General features: G+C 51.4%; 1 protein-coding gene across 11 annotated transcripts in view; it reads right to left on the reverse strand.

Moving 5' to 3' along the window:
- Positions 1-15,822, reverse strand: part of LOC115083911 — a 274,261-nt gene that overhangs the window by 121,297 nt on the left and 137,142 nt on the right. For all 11 annotated transcript variants that reach the window (XM_029588000.1, XM_029587994.1, XM_029588001.1 and 8 more), the window contains exon 29: positions 8,732-8,905. In XM_029588000.1, the coding sequence (XP_029443860.1) occupies positions 8,732-8,905 (174 nt within the window). The remainder of the gene's footprint in view (positions 1-8,731; positions 8,906-15,822) is intronic.

The following is a 15,822-nucleotide window of genomic DNA, read 5'->3' on the forward strand; positions in this document are numbered from 1 at the left end:
ACACACAGCCACATACGCACATATACGCGTATGTGGCTGCATGCAGTTGTGTGAAAGTTATCCTCTTGGATTAACTTGTGTAAAGTTATACTTCCTCTTCAAAGGGTGTAACTTATAGAAGGTTAATTTATGCACATACTCTCTGCAGTGTGAATAACAGTACACGGATAACCAGGTTATATGCACAGAGTTGAGATCTATTCTGTAACAGCCACTTGCATGCAGAAAATCAAACCCTAAAACTTATGGCGTGAAATTTCAAAGGAGTTTTGCACGTAAAAACAGATTGTATGCACACAGATGCTATTTTATAAACGTCGAGAGTACGCGTGTATTTTTGGTTTCACATATGACATTTTATGGGTGGGGAAAAAAAAAGGTGCGGGCCAGTGGTATTGCAGGAAGACCTTGTGAGACTGGAAAATTGGGCATCCAAATGGCAGATGAAATTTAATGTGGATAAGTGCAAGGTGATGCATATAGGGAAAAATAACCCATGCTATAATTACACGATGTTGGGTTCCATATTAGGTGCTACAACCCAAGAAAGAGATCTAGGTGTCATAGTGGATAACACATTGAAATCGTCGGTTCAGTGTGCTGCGGCAGTCAAAAAAGCAAACAGAATGTTGGGAATTATTAGAAAGGGAATCGTGAATAAAACGGAAAATGTCATAATGCCTCTGTATCGCTCCATGGTGAGACCGCACCTTGAATACTGTGTACAATTCTGGTCGCCGCATCTCAAAAAAGATATAATTGCGATGGAGAAGGTACAGAGAAGGGCTACCAAAATGATAAGGGGAATGGAACAACTCCCCTATGAGGAAAGACTAAAGAGGTTAGGACTTCTCATCTTGGGGAAGAGACAACTGAGGGGGGATATGATAGAGGTGTTTAAAATCATGAGAGGTCTAGAACGGGTAGATGTGAATCGGTTATTTACTCTTTCGGATAGTAGAAAGACTAGGGGACACTCCATGAAGTTAGCATGGGGCACATTTAAAACTAATCGGAGAAAGTTCTTTTTTACTCAACGCACAATTAAACTCTGGAATTTGTTGCCAGAGAATGTGGTTCGTGCAGTTAGTATAGCTGTGTTTAAAAAAGGATTGGATAAGTTCTTGGAGGAGAAGTCCATTACCTGCTATTAAGTTCACTAAGGGGTAGATTTTCAAAAAACGCGAATAGGCGTACACTTGCTGGCGCATCAGGCGCAAGCAAAAGTACGCTGGATTTTAGTAGAGCCGCGCATATCCGCTAAAATCCTGGATCGGCGCGCGCAAGGCTATGAATTCTGTATAGCCGGCACGCGCCGAGCCGCGCAGCCTACCCCCGTTCCCTCCGAGGCCTCTCCGAAATCGGAGTGGCCTCGGAGGGAACTTCCTTTTGCCCTCCCCTCACCTTCCCCTCCCTTCCCCTACCTAACCCACCCACCCGGCCCTGTCTAAGCCCCCCCCCTTACCTTTGTCGGGGGATTTAAGCCTCCTGGAGGGAGGCGTAAATCCCCGCGCGCCAGCGGGCCGCTAGCGCGCCGGGACGTGACCTGGGGGCGGGTCCGGAGGGCGCGGCCACGCCCCCGGGCCACCCCGGGCCATAACCACGCCCCCGGGCCCGCCCCCGAAACGCTCCCGGCACGCCCCCTAAACGCCGCGACAACCGGGCCCGCCCCCCGACGCGCCCCCGACATGCCCCCTCGGAGAACCCCGGGACTTACGCGAGTCCCGGGGTCTGCGCGCGCCGGTGAGCCTATGTAAAATAGGCTCACCGGCGCGCAGGGCCCTGCTCGCCTAAATCCGCCCGGTTTTGGGCGGATTTAGGTGAGCAGGGCCCTGCACGCCTAAATCCGCCCGGTTTTGGGCGGATTTAGGTGAGCAGGGCCCTGCACGCCTAAATCCGCCCGGTTTTGGGCGGATTTAGGTGAGCAGGGCCCTGCTCGCCTAAATCCGCCCGGTTTTGGGCGGATTTAGGTGAGCAGGGCCCTGCACGCCTAAATCCGCCCGGTTTTGGGCGGATTTAGGTGAGCAGGGCTCTTAAAATCCGCCCCTTAGAGAATAGCCACTGCCATTAGCAATGGTTACATGGAATAGACTTAGTTTTTGGGTACTTGCCAGGTTCTTATGGCCTGGATTGGTCTCTGTTGGAAACAGGATGCTGGGCTTGATGGACCCTTGGTCTGACCCAGTATGGCATTTTCTTATGTTCTTATGGGGAAAAGTTCAGAAGTACATGCCATAGTTATCTTATAAGAGATGTGCACGTACACATTTTAAAACCTGTTCGTACACTTTTACACCTGCTAATCGACTGGCGCAAGTGAAATCAGATTTGTCTATTGTCTGTTGGTTGGGAGGCGCGGGTGAGAAGAAACCCGCGGAGAGGCCGGCCCCGCCGGCTTCCGCGCACCAGAAGCTGAAAAGGAAACTTTACACAGCAAAAAAAACCCAAAAACAAACTTACCCCTGGCCGAGACAAGCACGCGGGAGCCAGCACAGAAGGAGGAAAGTGAAAGCCACGCCTCCCCAAAAATTGACAGTTTTTTGTTTTTTTTTTTTATAGATAAACTTGATCCAAAATACAAACAGACAGAAAGCAGAGAAAAAAATACAAAGGCAGAAGAACTGAATCCCTGGCCAATTGGGGAAGCTCCGATTCCCCTACTCGCATCTGCTGGAGTCAGAAGATACTGAACTCCAGCAGAGGGGGTAGTGGTATATATGGGAACGCCCCCTCGAAGCTTGTGCTGACTCCATCTGCTGGACTGGGGACATAACTCACTGTCTGGACTGATCCAGGTACGTACAGGGAATGACGTGCTAGAGGGTGCCTGTAGCGCGGGATCTAGTCCCCGATCTTCCTGCTGCCATAGATGTGCCCTCCCCATCAGGGAGGCACCCTGAGCACGTTATTGTGGGAGAGCCATGTTGCCGGCTCCCCACAGGCAGTGCATTGCGTCGAAAGGAAAATTAGTTTCTTACCTGATAATTTTCGTTCCTGTAGTACCAAGGATCAGTCCAGACACCTGGGTTGTGTCTCCGCACCAGCAGATGGAGACAGAGCAAAACTTGTCGGGCCCCCTACATATAGTAAGGCGCCACCCACAGCCCATCAGTCTTACGTAATGTCAAAGCAAATGGAAAAACTCCAACTAACTAGCTATACCGCCCGAAACCAGGGCCCAGTCAACGAACCCCCAGCTGGATCAGAACTCCCAGAACCAGAGGCCCCAACAACATACAAGTAAACAAACATAGAGTGTCAACCGAGCGGACTCTCCTCTACGTAACTCAAAACAAACAGACTACGCGGGCGGGATCCTGGACTGATCCTTGGTACTACAGGAACGAAAATTATCAGGTAAGAAACTAATTTTCCTTTCCCTGTACGTACCAGGATCAGTCCAGACACCTGGGATGTACCAGAGCTGAATTACCGAGGGTGGGAGCCAGAGAGTCCCGCTCGCAGAACTCTCTCTCCGAAACCCCCTGAATCCAGGCCATGAACATCCAACCGGTAGTGTCTAGCAAAAGTATGCAGGGACTTCCAAGTCGCCGCTCTGCAAATCTCTTGAGGGGACACCTGCGACGACTCCGCCCAAGAGGCGGCCTGTGCTCACGTCGAGTGCGCCCGAAGACCTGCAGGAACAGGCTTCCCCTTCAGGATATACGCGGAAGCGATGGCTTCCTTGAGCCAGTGCGCAATCGTGGTACGGGAAGCCGCCCCCCCTCGTTTGGGCCCCGAGCACAAAACAAAGAGATGGTCCGAAACCCGGAAAGGATTCGTAACCTCCAGATAACGGAGCAGGACTCTGCGGACATCAAGTTTCTTCAACATTCTTGTATCAGGATCAGAACGCTCCCCCTCCGGAAAAGCGGGCAGCTCAACCGACTGGTTCAAATGAAAAGCTGACACCACCTTCGGGAGGAAGGAGGGAATCGTCCGTAACGAGACCCCTGCGTCAGAGAAGCGTAAGAAGGGCTCCCTGCAAGATAACGCCTGCAATTCGGAAACTCGTCTCGCCGACGCGATTGCCACAAGAAACACCGCCTTGAGAGTAAGGTCCTTGAGCGTTGCACGCTTAAGAGGCTCAAAAGGGGACATACACAGAGCGGAAAGAACCCAATTGAGATTCCAAGACGGACAAGGCTGACGTAACGGTGGCCGCAAATGCTTGGCTCCCCGAAGAAAACGCGCCACATCCGGATGTTGCGCTAACGACCTACCATGCACCCTACCCCTGAGGCACCCAAGGGCCGCCACCTGGACTTTTAGAGTACTGCAAGACAGCCCCTTCGCAAGGCCCGCCTGAAGAAAAGCAAGGACATCCGGTACGGAGGGCAGCACAGGATTTACCTCACGCATTCTACACCAATCCTCAAACACCGTCCAAACCCGAACGTAGGCGAAGGACGTAGAACGCTTTCTAGAACTCAGCAATGTGGCTACCACCGCATCCGAATATCCTTTATTCTTCAAGCGTTTCCTCTCAAAAGCCAGGCCGCGAGACAGAAGTGATCCGCGTCCTCCAAACAGACGGGTCCTTGACGTAGGAGCGCCGCCTCCCCTCGTAATCGGAGAGGAGGCTCCCGTGCCAATTGTAGATGGTCCGCGAACCAAGGACGCCGGGGCCACTCGGGCGCCACCAGGATCACCGCTGCAGGATGCATCTCTATGCGTCGAAGAACTTTGCCTATCAGGGGCCAAGGAGGGAACACATACAGCAGAACGTCTGTGGGCCAGGGGAGGACCAGGGCGTCCACCCCTTCGGCCCCCCGCTCTCTCCACCGACTGAAGAACCTCGGGGCTTTGGCGTTCTGAGCGGTGGCCATTAGATCCATGTGTGGCGTTCCCCACCGCTCGCAGAGGAGGTGGTAAGCTCCCTCCGGCAGCTCCCATTCCCCCGGGTCCAGGCGATGTCGGCTGAGAAAATCCGCTTGGACATTGTCTACTCCGGCTATATGTGACGCCGCGATGTTGCCAAGATTCCTTTCCGCCCAGGTCATTAATTGTCGCGTCTGCTCCGCGACGGCTCGGCTCCTTGTCCCTCCTTGACGATTGATGTACGCCACTGTGGTCGCGTTGTCCGACAAGACCCTGACCGCCTTTCCGCGGATCAACGGTAGAAAAGCCTGCAGCGCCAGCAAGACCGCTCTGGTCTCCAGGCAATTGATGGACCACTGTGACTGAGCTTTGGACCACTGTCCTTGCACCGAGTGTCCCATGCACACCGCCCCCCATCCGGAGAGACTGGCATCCGTGGTGACCACCGTCCAGGCGGGCATAACCAGGGACACTCCACGTGTCAAGTTGTCGGAGCTGAGCCACCACTGTAGGCTGGACCTTGCCTGATCCGATAGTGGAAGTGGCATGTGAAAATCCTCCGACACCGGTCGCCATCGGGAGAGCAATGCGGATTGCAACGGCCGTAGATGAGCAAAAGCCCAGGGAACCAATGCCAGCGTTGACGCCATCGATCCCAACACCATGAGATGATCGCAGACCAGCGGACACCGCAGGGACATCAACCTGCGCACCTGGCCCTGCAGCTTGGACACCCGCTCCTGGGACAGAGACACTCTGCCCTGCTTCGTGTCGAACAGCGCTCCCAGATAATGTAGCGTCTGGGTGGGGACGAGGCGACTTTTGGCGAGATTGACCACCCAGCCGAGGGAGCGCAAAAGTTGTAGTACTCTTTCGACTGCTTGTCGGCATTGGCTCTCCGTTTTGGCCCGGATGAGCCAGTCGTCCAAGTAGGGATGTACCAGGAATCCCTCCTTGCGAAGCTCGGCTGCCACCACCACCATTACTTTTGTAAACGTCCGTGGAGCGGTGGCAAGGCCGAAGGGGAGAGCCTTGAACTGATAATGCCTGCCCAGGATGCAGAAGCGCAGAAACCGCTGATGGTCCGGCTGAATGCCTATATGAAGGTAAGCCTCCGTGAGGTCCAAGGACGCCAGGAACTCGCCTGGCCGTACTGAGGCGATCACTGACCGAATCGTCTCCATCTTGAAGCGTGGTACGCGAAGACATCTGTTGACCCCTTTCAGGTCTAAGATGAGTCTGAAGGTCCCTTCCTTCTTTGGCACAATGAAGTAGATGGAGTACCGCCCCCGACGGCGCTGCCCCTGTGGAACGGGCATAATTGCGCCCAGGTCTCGTAGCCGGCAGAGCGTATCCCAGACGGCCGCCTGCTTGCCGCGACCCTTGCAAGGGGAGACCAAAAACTTGTCCGCCGGAATCCGTGCAAAATCTAAAGCGTAACCGTGTCTTATCACCGTGAGGACCCACTGATCCGTCGTGATATTGGTCCATTCCCCGTAGAACCGCTCCAACCTGGCCCCTACGTTTGGCACGGCCGGAGGAGCTGGCTGCAGGGAACGGACCGACCGAACTTCATTGTGAGGCTTTCGGACCCGACCCGGACGCGGGACCGTCACGCCTCCCAAACTTTCTGCCACGAAAGGACTGAGACCACGACGATGTTCTCGAGGATCCAGACCCCGGCCGGTAGGAGGGCCCAGATGGTCTCTGCGGCCGCGACTTCCGTGGTCCCCGAAAACGGGCCCTACCGGAGAAAGATGACCGGCTCCGGTGCCTATCCTCAGGCAGCTTGAAAGCCCTGTTCTCTCCTAGCGACTGCATCAGGTCGTCCAGCTCCTTACCGAACAGCAGCTTCCCCTTTGAACGGAAGAGATCCGAGATGAGCCTTGGAGGACCCATCCGCCGCCCAATTTCTGAGCCACAGTAACCGGCGCGCTGAAACTGCCGAAACCATGGCCCTGGCCGACGTCCGTAGGTCATGCATGGCATCCGCGCTATACGCTATCACCGCTTCCAGCTGGTTCGCCTGTGCCTCCTCTTCTCCCGATAGACCTGCATTGGCCTGAAGTACCTGCGCCCAGCGCAAACCTGCCCGCAGCGCAAAGTTACTGCAAATGGCCGCCCGGACCCCCAAGGCTGACGCCTCGAACACTTTCTTCAGCTGACCCTCAAGCTTCCGGTCCTGAATGTCCTTAAGGGCCGTGGCTCCGGTGACCGGAATTGTGGAGCGTTTCGTCACCGCCGACACTGCGGCATCCACTCTGGGAAAACGCAGCATCTCCAGCGCGTCCTCCGGCAATGGATACAACTTATCCATAGCCTTACTGACCTTCAGGCCCAAGTCCGGCGTATCCCACTCCCGGAACAGGATATCCGTAGCCGAAAAGTGGAACGGGAATGCCACCGCTGGCCCCTGAAGACCCAGCAGCACCGGATCCATCTTCGCATCTGTACGGGCCCCCACCGGGGGGGCATCCACTCCAACTTCCAGAAGGATAGCCGGGATCAGCGGCGCCAGCTCTTCTTTTCGAAACAAGCGCATGACCTTCGGGTCATCACCTTCCACCGCTGGCCCTTTAGCGTTCCCGGCCTGCACCGCCTCCGTCCCGGCGTGGGTTCCTGAGTCCCCTGGAGCCTCGACATCCACGATGTCCTCCGCAGCCAAACTGGACTCGGACTCAGATTCCTGAGGGACCCCCCGTAAGGGCCGGCGTCCCTTGGGCGGATCCGCGGGCCGCCGCGGAGCGTCCCCCAACCTTCTCTTTCCGGGGCTCTGGCTGTCTGCCCGAACCCCTTTTACTACTCTTCCGCTTCAGTTTCTTATATTTAACAAGCTTGTGGAGCAAGCTTGCAAAATCCGAGGAAAAGGAGGCCTCCGAATCCGAAGAGGCCTCCTCCAGACTACGTTCGGAGCGGCCTCGGAGGGAACGAGGATAGGCTGCGCGGCTCGGCGGGCGCCGGCTATACAAAATCAATAGCCTTGCGCGTGCCGATCCAGGTTTTTAGCAGATACGCGCAGCTCCGCGCGTATCTACTAAAATCCAGCTTACTTTTGCTTGCGCCTGATGCGCCAGCAAAAGTAGGCCTATTCGCGCTATTTGAAAATCTACCCCTTCGTGAACAGGTTTTGAATTATGCCAAGAAAAGTTACTTTTTTTTTAAATTTTATAAATGAGATTAGTATTACTTGCTTGATCCTGAAAAGGTATGAAGAAAAAAATCTCCCTGAGAGAAGAAAATTAGGAAAGAGAGGGAACCGCAGGTTCAACTGCCTGCATTTGCTGAAGACAGAGATATACTGAAGGGCTGCAGGGGGGGGGGGGGGGCTCTGTCCTGATATAGGATACCCTTTCAGTTTTTCTCTGTCTCCATCTGCTGGACAGGAGGCTCAACCCACTGTCTGGACTGATCCGGGTACGTACAGGGAATCCTCTTTTTTGTTTTTTTTCTTTAAGCTATAAGAGGACCGCAGGTTCTGCCACCTTCATCTGCTGGAGACAGAGAAATAATGAAGGGACGCAGGTGGCGCACCATATTAAGAGGGGGTGCCCTTCAAGTTTTTCTCTGTTTCCATCTGCTGGAAGGGAGGCATAACCCGCAGTCTGGACTGATCCGGGTACATACAGGGAATCCGGGTTATATGCCAGTACCAGTGAAACTTTCTCTGTCGCCATCTGCTGGAAGGGAGGCATAATCCTAGGAGCCTGGGCTGATCCAGGTATGAAAAGGAAAGGACTATTATGGTTTTTAGATGACAACGCTCAGCTGCTACTGATTTGAGTAGGATTTAAGTTGGGGAGCAGCTTTGCATCACTGTGCCAATCTCCTGAGCTGTCTCCTCCCAGAGGTGGAAGGCTCTACATCCCATCTTTTTCGACATTAATTCAATAGTACCATATATTTAACCTACCTTCTGCACCAGCTTTCTTGCAGCCTGCCTCAGGCCTCCTGGGCTCTGCGTCTCCATCTGCACTATGGACAGGAGACTTGCTGATAGGTGAATTGAAAGGACTGGGATTATTTCCAGGCACCAATCTCGCACAGGTCACAGGGCCATGCTGCTGTGTGCTGCCCACTGTTCCCTCTGTTTACACACAAAGAGAAGTGAAATAATTAGAGAGGAACTGAAGCTGCACTCTTGCTTCTTTTTCATCTGAACTAGCCACATGGTTTTTCCCAAAATATAGCTCTAGCTCATGACATAGAAAGGATACCACAAAAGCTTTACAATAGACCAGTGGTTCCCAAACCTGTCCTGCAGGACTCCCAGCCAGACAAACTTTTCAAGTTGTCCACAATGAATATGCATGAGATAAAATTTGCATGCACTGCCTCCATTTATAACCCGCCTCACTGTATATTGTACTCTAGGCAAGGAACAGTGCAGGTTGGTCCCTTCTTTAAAAGTGAATACATGAAAAAGAAGTGCAGCTCCTTGTTAACATACCTATTTAAAGAAGGGACCAATCCCTGTTCAGGAATGAAGGGTTGGGCCTGTCTTTGAAGGTGACAGGCATAAGTGAATAAAGGAAAATTGGTTCTTACCTGCTAATTTTTGCTCCTGTAGTACCAAGGATCAGTCCAGACCGCTGGGTTGCGTCTCCCTTCCAGCAGATGGAGTCAGAGAAAAAAGCTGAAAGGCACCCCCCTCTTACACTGGTGTTCCACCTGCGATCCTCCAGTATATAAATGGAGAAGAGCGGTGGTGATCCCACTTCACAAGAGTGGAAACAGAGAGGAGGCTGAAAACTACAGACCGGTTAGCCTCACTTCGGTGGTGGGAAAAGTAATGGAGTCACTGTTAAAAGAAGGAATAGTGAACTATCTACAGTCGGAAGAATTGCTGGACCAGAGGCAGCATGGATTCACCAGGGGAAGATCCTGTCAGACAAATCTGATTGACTTTTTTGACTGGGTAACCAAGGAATTGGATCAAGGTAGAACACTCGATGTCATCTACTTGGACTTCAGCAAGGCTTTTGATACGGTCCCGCACAGGAGACTGGTGAATAAAATAAGAAGCTTAGGAGTGAGTGCCGAGGTGGGGGCCTGGATTGCAAACTGGTTGACAGACAGAAGACAATGTGTGATGGTAAATGGAACTTACTCTGAAGAGAGAGCGGTGTTGAGCGGAGTGCCGCAGGGGTCGGTGTTGGGACCGGTCCTGTTCAATATCTTTGTGAGCGACATTGCGGAAGGGATTGAAGGTAAGGTATGTCTTTTTGCGGATGACACTAAGATCTGCAATAGAGTGGACACGCCGGAAGGAGTGGAGAGAATGAGACGGGATCTAAGGAAGCTGGAAGAGTGGTCAAAGATATGGCAGCTGAGATTCAATGCCAAGAAGTGCAGAGTCATGCATATGGGGTATGGAAATCCGAATGAACTGTATTCGATGGGGGGAGAAGGGCTGATGTGCACGGGGCAAGAGAGAGACCTTGGGGTGATAGTGTCTAATGCTCTGAAGTCGGCGAAACAATGTGACAAGGCGATAGCTAAAGCCAGAAGAATGCTGGGCTGCATAGAGAGAGGAATATCGAGTAAGAAAAGGGAAGTGATTATCCCCTTGCACAGGTCCTTGGTGAGGCCTCACCTGGAGTACTGTGTTCAGTTCTGGAGACCGTATCTCCAAAGAGACAGAGACAAGATGGAAGCGGTCCAGAGAAGGGCGACCAGGAAGGTGGAGGATCTTCATCGGATGACGTACGAGGAGAGATTGAAGAATCTAAATATGTACACCCTGGAGGAAAGGAGCAACAGAGGTGATATGATACAGACTTTCAGATACTTGAATGGTTTTAATGATCCAAAGACAACGACAAACCTTTTCCGTCGGAAAAAAATCAGCAGAACCAGGGGTCACGATTTGAAGCTCCAGGGAGGAAGACTCAGAACTAATGTCAGGAAGTATTTCTTCACGGTGAGGGTGGTGGATGCCTGGAATGCCCTTCCAGAGGAAGTGGTGAAGACCAGAACTGTGAAGGATTTCAAAGGGGCATGGGATAAACACCGTGGATCCATAAAGTCTAGAGGATGTGAATGAAGAGTGGGTGGCTCGCGGGAATGACGGTTACTGCCTGGAGATAATACCCTTATTCAATAAACATTAACACGGTTAATGCGACTCCAACATTGCTCCAAGCTTCAACGGCAAGAGGAAATGTGGAAAAAGATTTGCATTCACAAAAATGGGGAGTAGCTTGCTTGTTACGGCGGTTACTTCCCCAAACCAAAATAAGCCTGATACTTCACGTTCAATGCATAACCAGCATAGCTCTCTGCTTCAATGGCAGGGGAGAAAGTCTGATACTTTGTGCATATCCAGCATAGCTCTCTGCTTCAACGGCAGGGGAGAAAGTCTGATACTTCGTGCATATCCAGCATAGCTCTCTGCTTCAACGGCAGGGGAGAAAGTCTGATACTTCGTGCATATCCAGCATAGCTCTCTGCTTCAACGGCAGGGGGAATGAAGAAAAGTGGATCTATATACAGACAACAACCAACAAGGACAGAATCACATACTCTGGGTAAACAAATAAGCATGGGTGTAGATTGCTTATTGCGGTGGTTACTACCCCTAACTAAGCTAGATATTTCACTTAGATGAAGCTCCAACACTGCTCTTTGCATTAATGGTGGGGGTGGAAGTGAAATAGAACCAAAGGATTACTAAGAGCCAAGAGTAACAGACAAGTATGAGAAAAAAAAAGTGCTAAGCTTGCTGGGCAGACTGGATGGGCCGTTTGGTCTTCTTCTGCCGTCATTTCTATGTTTCTATAAGTATAATCCATACCATAGCAGAATGAAACATATCATAACCTCAACATAAGAACCAATGGCTATATCAAACCACCTAATGAAAAAACTTTATAACTTCTGGAACTTATGTATATGGAGGGGGTACTTCCATATGCAATGTGAATGCTGTCAACTTGAGAACTTTTTGCAGAATGAAAATGATACCGAACGGACTCTCCAGATTCCATGGGCGGGCGTCTGGACTGATCCTTGGTACTACAGGAATGAAAATTAGCAGGTAAGAGCCAATTTTCCTTTCCCTGTACGTACCAGGATCAGTTCAGACTGCTGGGATGTACCCAAGCTGCCCTAAATGGGGTGGGACCTGGAGAGTCCCGCTCGAAGAACACTACTGTCAAAACAGTCGCCATCCGGAGCACGGACGTCCAAAGTGTCATGCTTAGCAAAAGTGTGTAAAGATTTCCAAGTAGCCGCTCTGCAAATTTCCTGCGGCGAAACAAGCCTACTCTCCACCCAAGACGCCGCCTGAGAACACATTGAATGTGCTTTCAAACCATCTGGTACTGCTCGCCCAAAACATATATATATGTCGAAGTTATGGCTTCCTTCAACCATCAGGCAATAGTGGCTTTAGTTGCCTTATGTCCTTTCTTAGGACCACTCCATAAGACAAACAGATTATCAGACAAATGAAAAGCATTAGTGACCTCCAGATTGCGAAGCGAGCCGCCTTCGCATTTCTCGAGTCGCCATCAGGTCCAGGCGAGGAAAACTCCACCGACGAGTCACGAGATGCATCGCCTCCTCGGAAAGTTCCCACTCTCCGGGATCTAGATGCTGGCGACTGAGAAAATCCGCCTGAACGTTGTCAACCCCGACTATGTGAGAAGCTGCTAGACGGACCAGATGGCGCTCCACCCAGAATATTAGCCGGTCGGCCTCCAATGCCACTGGACGACTTCTGGTTCCCCCCCTAACGATTGATGTAGGCCACCATTGTCGCATTGCCGGAGAATACTTGCACTGATCGACGGCTTACCAGGGAGAAAACTGCACAATGCCAGACGTACTGCCCTGGTTTCCAAGCGATTTATGGATCATTTCGCCTGCTGCTCTGTCCATCGGCCCTGTGGTGCCCTCGATTGGCAAACCACACCCCAGCCAGAGAGGCTGGTGTCTATCATCATGATCACCCACTGGGGCTCCTCCAGGTCCAACCCACGCTGCACATGGGCCGGAATCAACCACCAATGGAGACTAGACCTGGCAGGTTCCAAGAGCGGCAATCGGATCTGGAACTCTTCCAACTTCACGTCCCAAAAAGAAAGTAACGCCCTCTGCAAGGGTCTCATATGAGCAAAGGCCCAAGGGACTAACTCTAGAGTAGATGCCATAGAACCAAGCACCTGCAAGTAATCCCAAACCTGGGGTAGCGATAGAGATAACAGCCGCCAGATCTGCACCGTTAACTTGTGGATTCGCTCCTGCATGAGAAAGACCTTGCCGTCCGATGTGTCGAACCGAGCCCCCAAGAAGTTCAGCACCTGGGACGGGACTAATTGGCTCTTGGCAAAATTGACGACCCAACCAAGAGTTGGAGCTGGTCGACTACCGACTGAATGCTGCCTTGCAAAGCTCCTCAAACTTTGCGCAGATGAGCCAATTGTCCAGACAGGGATGAACCAAGATCCCCTCCCGCCTGAGAGCTGCAGCTACTACCACCATTACCTTGGTGAAGACGCGGGGAGCTGTCGCCAATCCAAATGGCAGCGCCTGAAACTGATAATGCTCGCCAAGAATCATGAACCTGAGAAACCGCCAATACTGTTCACGGATCCCTATGTGAAGTTTTTATTATGAGTTTTTGCCTCTATGGCCAACTTCATTTCAAATTCTCTCTTCGCCTGTCTTAAAAGACGGGAGGGTGGTGGCTGGCGGAGCCCGTCTTGCATTCTGGCTGCCTGTTGAAGTGTGAGGGGATGTATTTGGCTCCACAAATATTTTCAGACTTTGTGGACTGGCATTTATTGACTGTTCTGTTCTTGTGCATTGTGAGCTCAGCACAGCAATCTGGCCTGTGAGCTGTAACCAGGCTTGCGCTTCTAACTGGACAACCAGATTTCAACAGGAGGAGACAGAACGTACAGTGAGGGATGGAGGGGGAAGGATTATTGGAGGTTGTAGGAAAGGGGTTAAGCGTACGGATGATGGGAAAGAAGGGATTGGAGAAAGGGGGTGAAGTGAAGAGTTTGGGGACGGGGAAGTGTTTGGAGATGCAGGGGGTGTGGGAATGAAAGGAAGGGTTGGCGAGGTGGGACACATGCCATCATGAAATGCTTATAGCGTGCATTTTTCAACTTGTTTCTATGGAGTGACACAAAACTCTTCTAGTTTGCTGGATAAGTAATGTACGCATGCTGGAGTCTATACATCAAAGAGACAGCTGTCCATCACAATTCCTGCTTCATACATTTCAGAGATGATTTAGACGAGCCAGTCAAGCTCCTGAAACTGCACTCCTCTTGGTTGTTCACATCTTTTTGATCAGTGCCCATTGCAGCTTTCTCAACACCATCCTCCTCTTGCCTGACCTCCCCTGTGCTTTCCACACCACAGGAAGTACTACTTGATGAGAAGTAGCCTAGAGGTTACAGCAGGGAGTTACGAACCAAGAAAACCTGGGTTCAAATCCCACTGTCTCTCATTGTGATCTTGGGCAAGTCATTTTACCCAGCATTGCCTTAGGAACAAACTTAGGGCCTGATTCATCAAGGTATTTTTCTCATAGACCCAGAATGGGAGAAAAGCCTTGGGGAAACAGGCAGTTAGATTCTGAGTCCTCTGGGGACAGGGAAATACCTCTAGTCCCTCAATGTAATCTGCTTTGAAGCGCTGAAAAGCGGAATACAAATCAAATAAATAAATTCAATAAAAAAGTGTTTTTTAACCCTTTCAAGCCCAAGGCACGCCTAACATTAACAAAATTGCTCCGTGGCACACCAACCTCAAAGGAGCCAATGTGGACATGGAGAGGACTGGTATAGCTAAAAGAGGAGCTAGGGAAGCGCTTAAGGCCCCGTCAGAGTCTCTTCCAAATTTTAAAGCAAAGGAAGAGCGAGGATAGAGACCCAGGTGAACTCGAGTGCAGGAGAAGGGAGAAGCCTGAGTGGGGCGGGCAGCTGGCACAGTTACCTAGGCTGCTGCATGTGGCAGCCAGAACTCCTTCATTGCTTCTGCCTCCAACATTCAATGAGTCACATCCAGTGCTCAGTACATGCTCTCCCTTTTCACTAAGCCCGGGGATAAGACAGAGAGTGCGGAAATACTCCAAGGAGGCGGCTCAGGATGGGGACGATGAGAAGGTGCTGTGCAATGTACGTGCTGCACAAAGTGCAGAGCACAGATAGCTGGGCTCCATGCTGCCCATTAATTACCGCACTCCGGAGATCATACGGTAGTTAGGAAGAGGCATGTTCTCAGGAAGGTGTTTGTACACGTTTAAGAGCCACAGCTGGTGCTCCTTGTTGTTGCGAGGTGCTGAGAGCAGAGTGCAGATGCTGGTCTGGATTTGAGCATCAGGCAGTGTTGACTTTTTCATGGCACATCCAATTAAGTCTAAAGGCACACTAATGTGCCATGGCACACCTCTTGGGAAACACTGGTCCGTACCTCACTCTCTGGGCCTCATCGGCTCTGTTCTGACTTGGTGTCAGTCTGATCTTGCTTCCTGTTTCTTCCCTGCTCCATTTTCAGCTTTTTCCAGTTGGGTTGCTCGGTGTTTATATCTTGATACGCTTCCTTTGTCTTGCTATATTCATTCTTTAAGGCCTTTTGTTTCCCCCTTCGGTTTTTCAGGCCACCTTTAAAATGCAGACACCAAGCTTCTGCTCCATTCCCCTTTTCTTAGTCCCTCTCTTCATGCTCAGATCTCTGCTGTTCCCTCAGCTGTTTCTGTTTGGATATTCTGCCATTGCCTTAACAAAACCAAACTCCTCCCACTTCCCTCTTCTTATGCTCATCAGTCTTTTCTTTCTTTTACCTCAATTGCCTCTTCTTGTTTCCCTCCAGGCCCAGAACCATTCACCACACTCCTACCTTCTCTTCCAACATCTCTTGTACACTGCTAACTCTTCTAGCTACCACCAACCCCACTTTAACCCTAGAAGACCCTCATGCACTTCTTTGGCCCTATCTTTGCTTAACTGTTAACTCCCTCTTGGCTGGCCGCCTCCTTTCTCATTC

The sequence above is a fragment of the Rhinatrema bivittatum genome, chromosome 2, assembly GCF_901001135.1.
Source record: "Rhinatrema bivittatum chromosome 2, aRhiBiv1.1, whole genome shotgun sequence".
Taxonomy (NCBI): Eukaryota; Metazoa; Chordata; class Amphibia; order Gymnophiona; family Rhinatrematidae; genus Rhinatrema; species Rhinatrema bivittatum.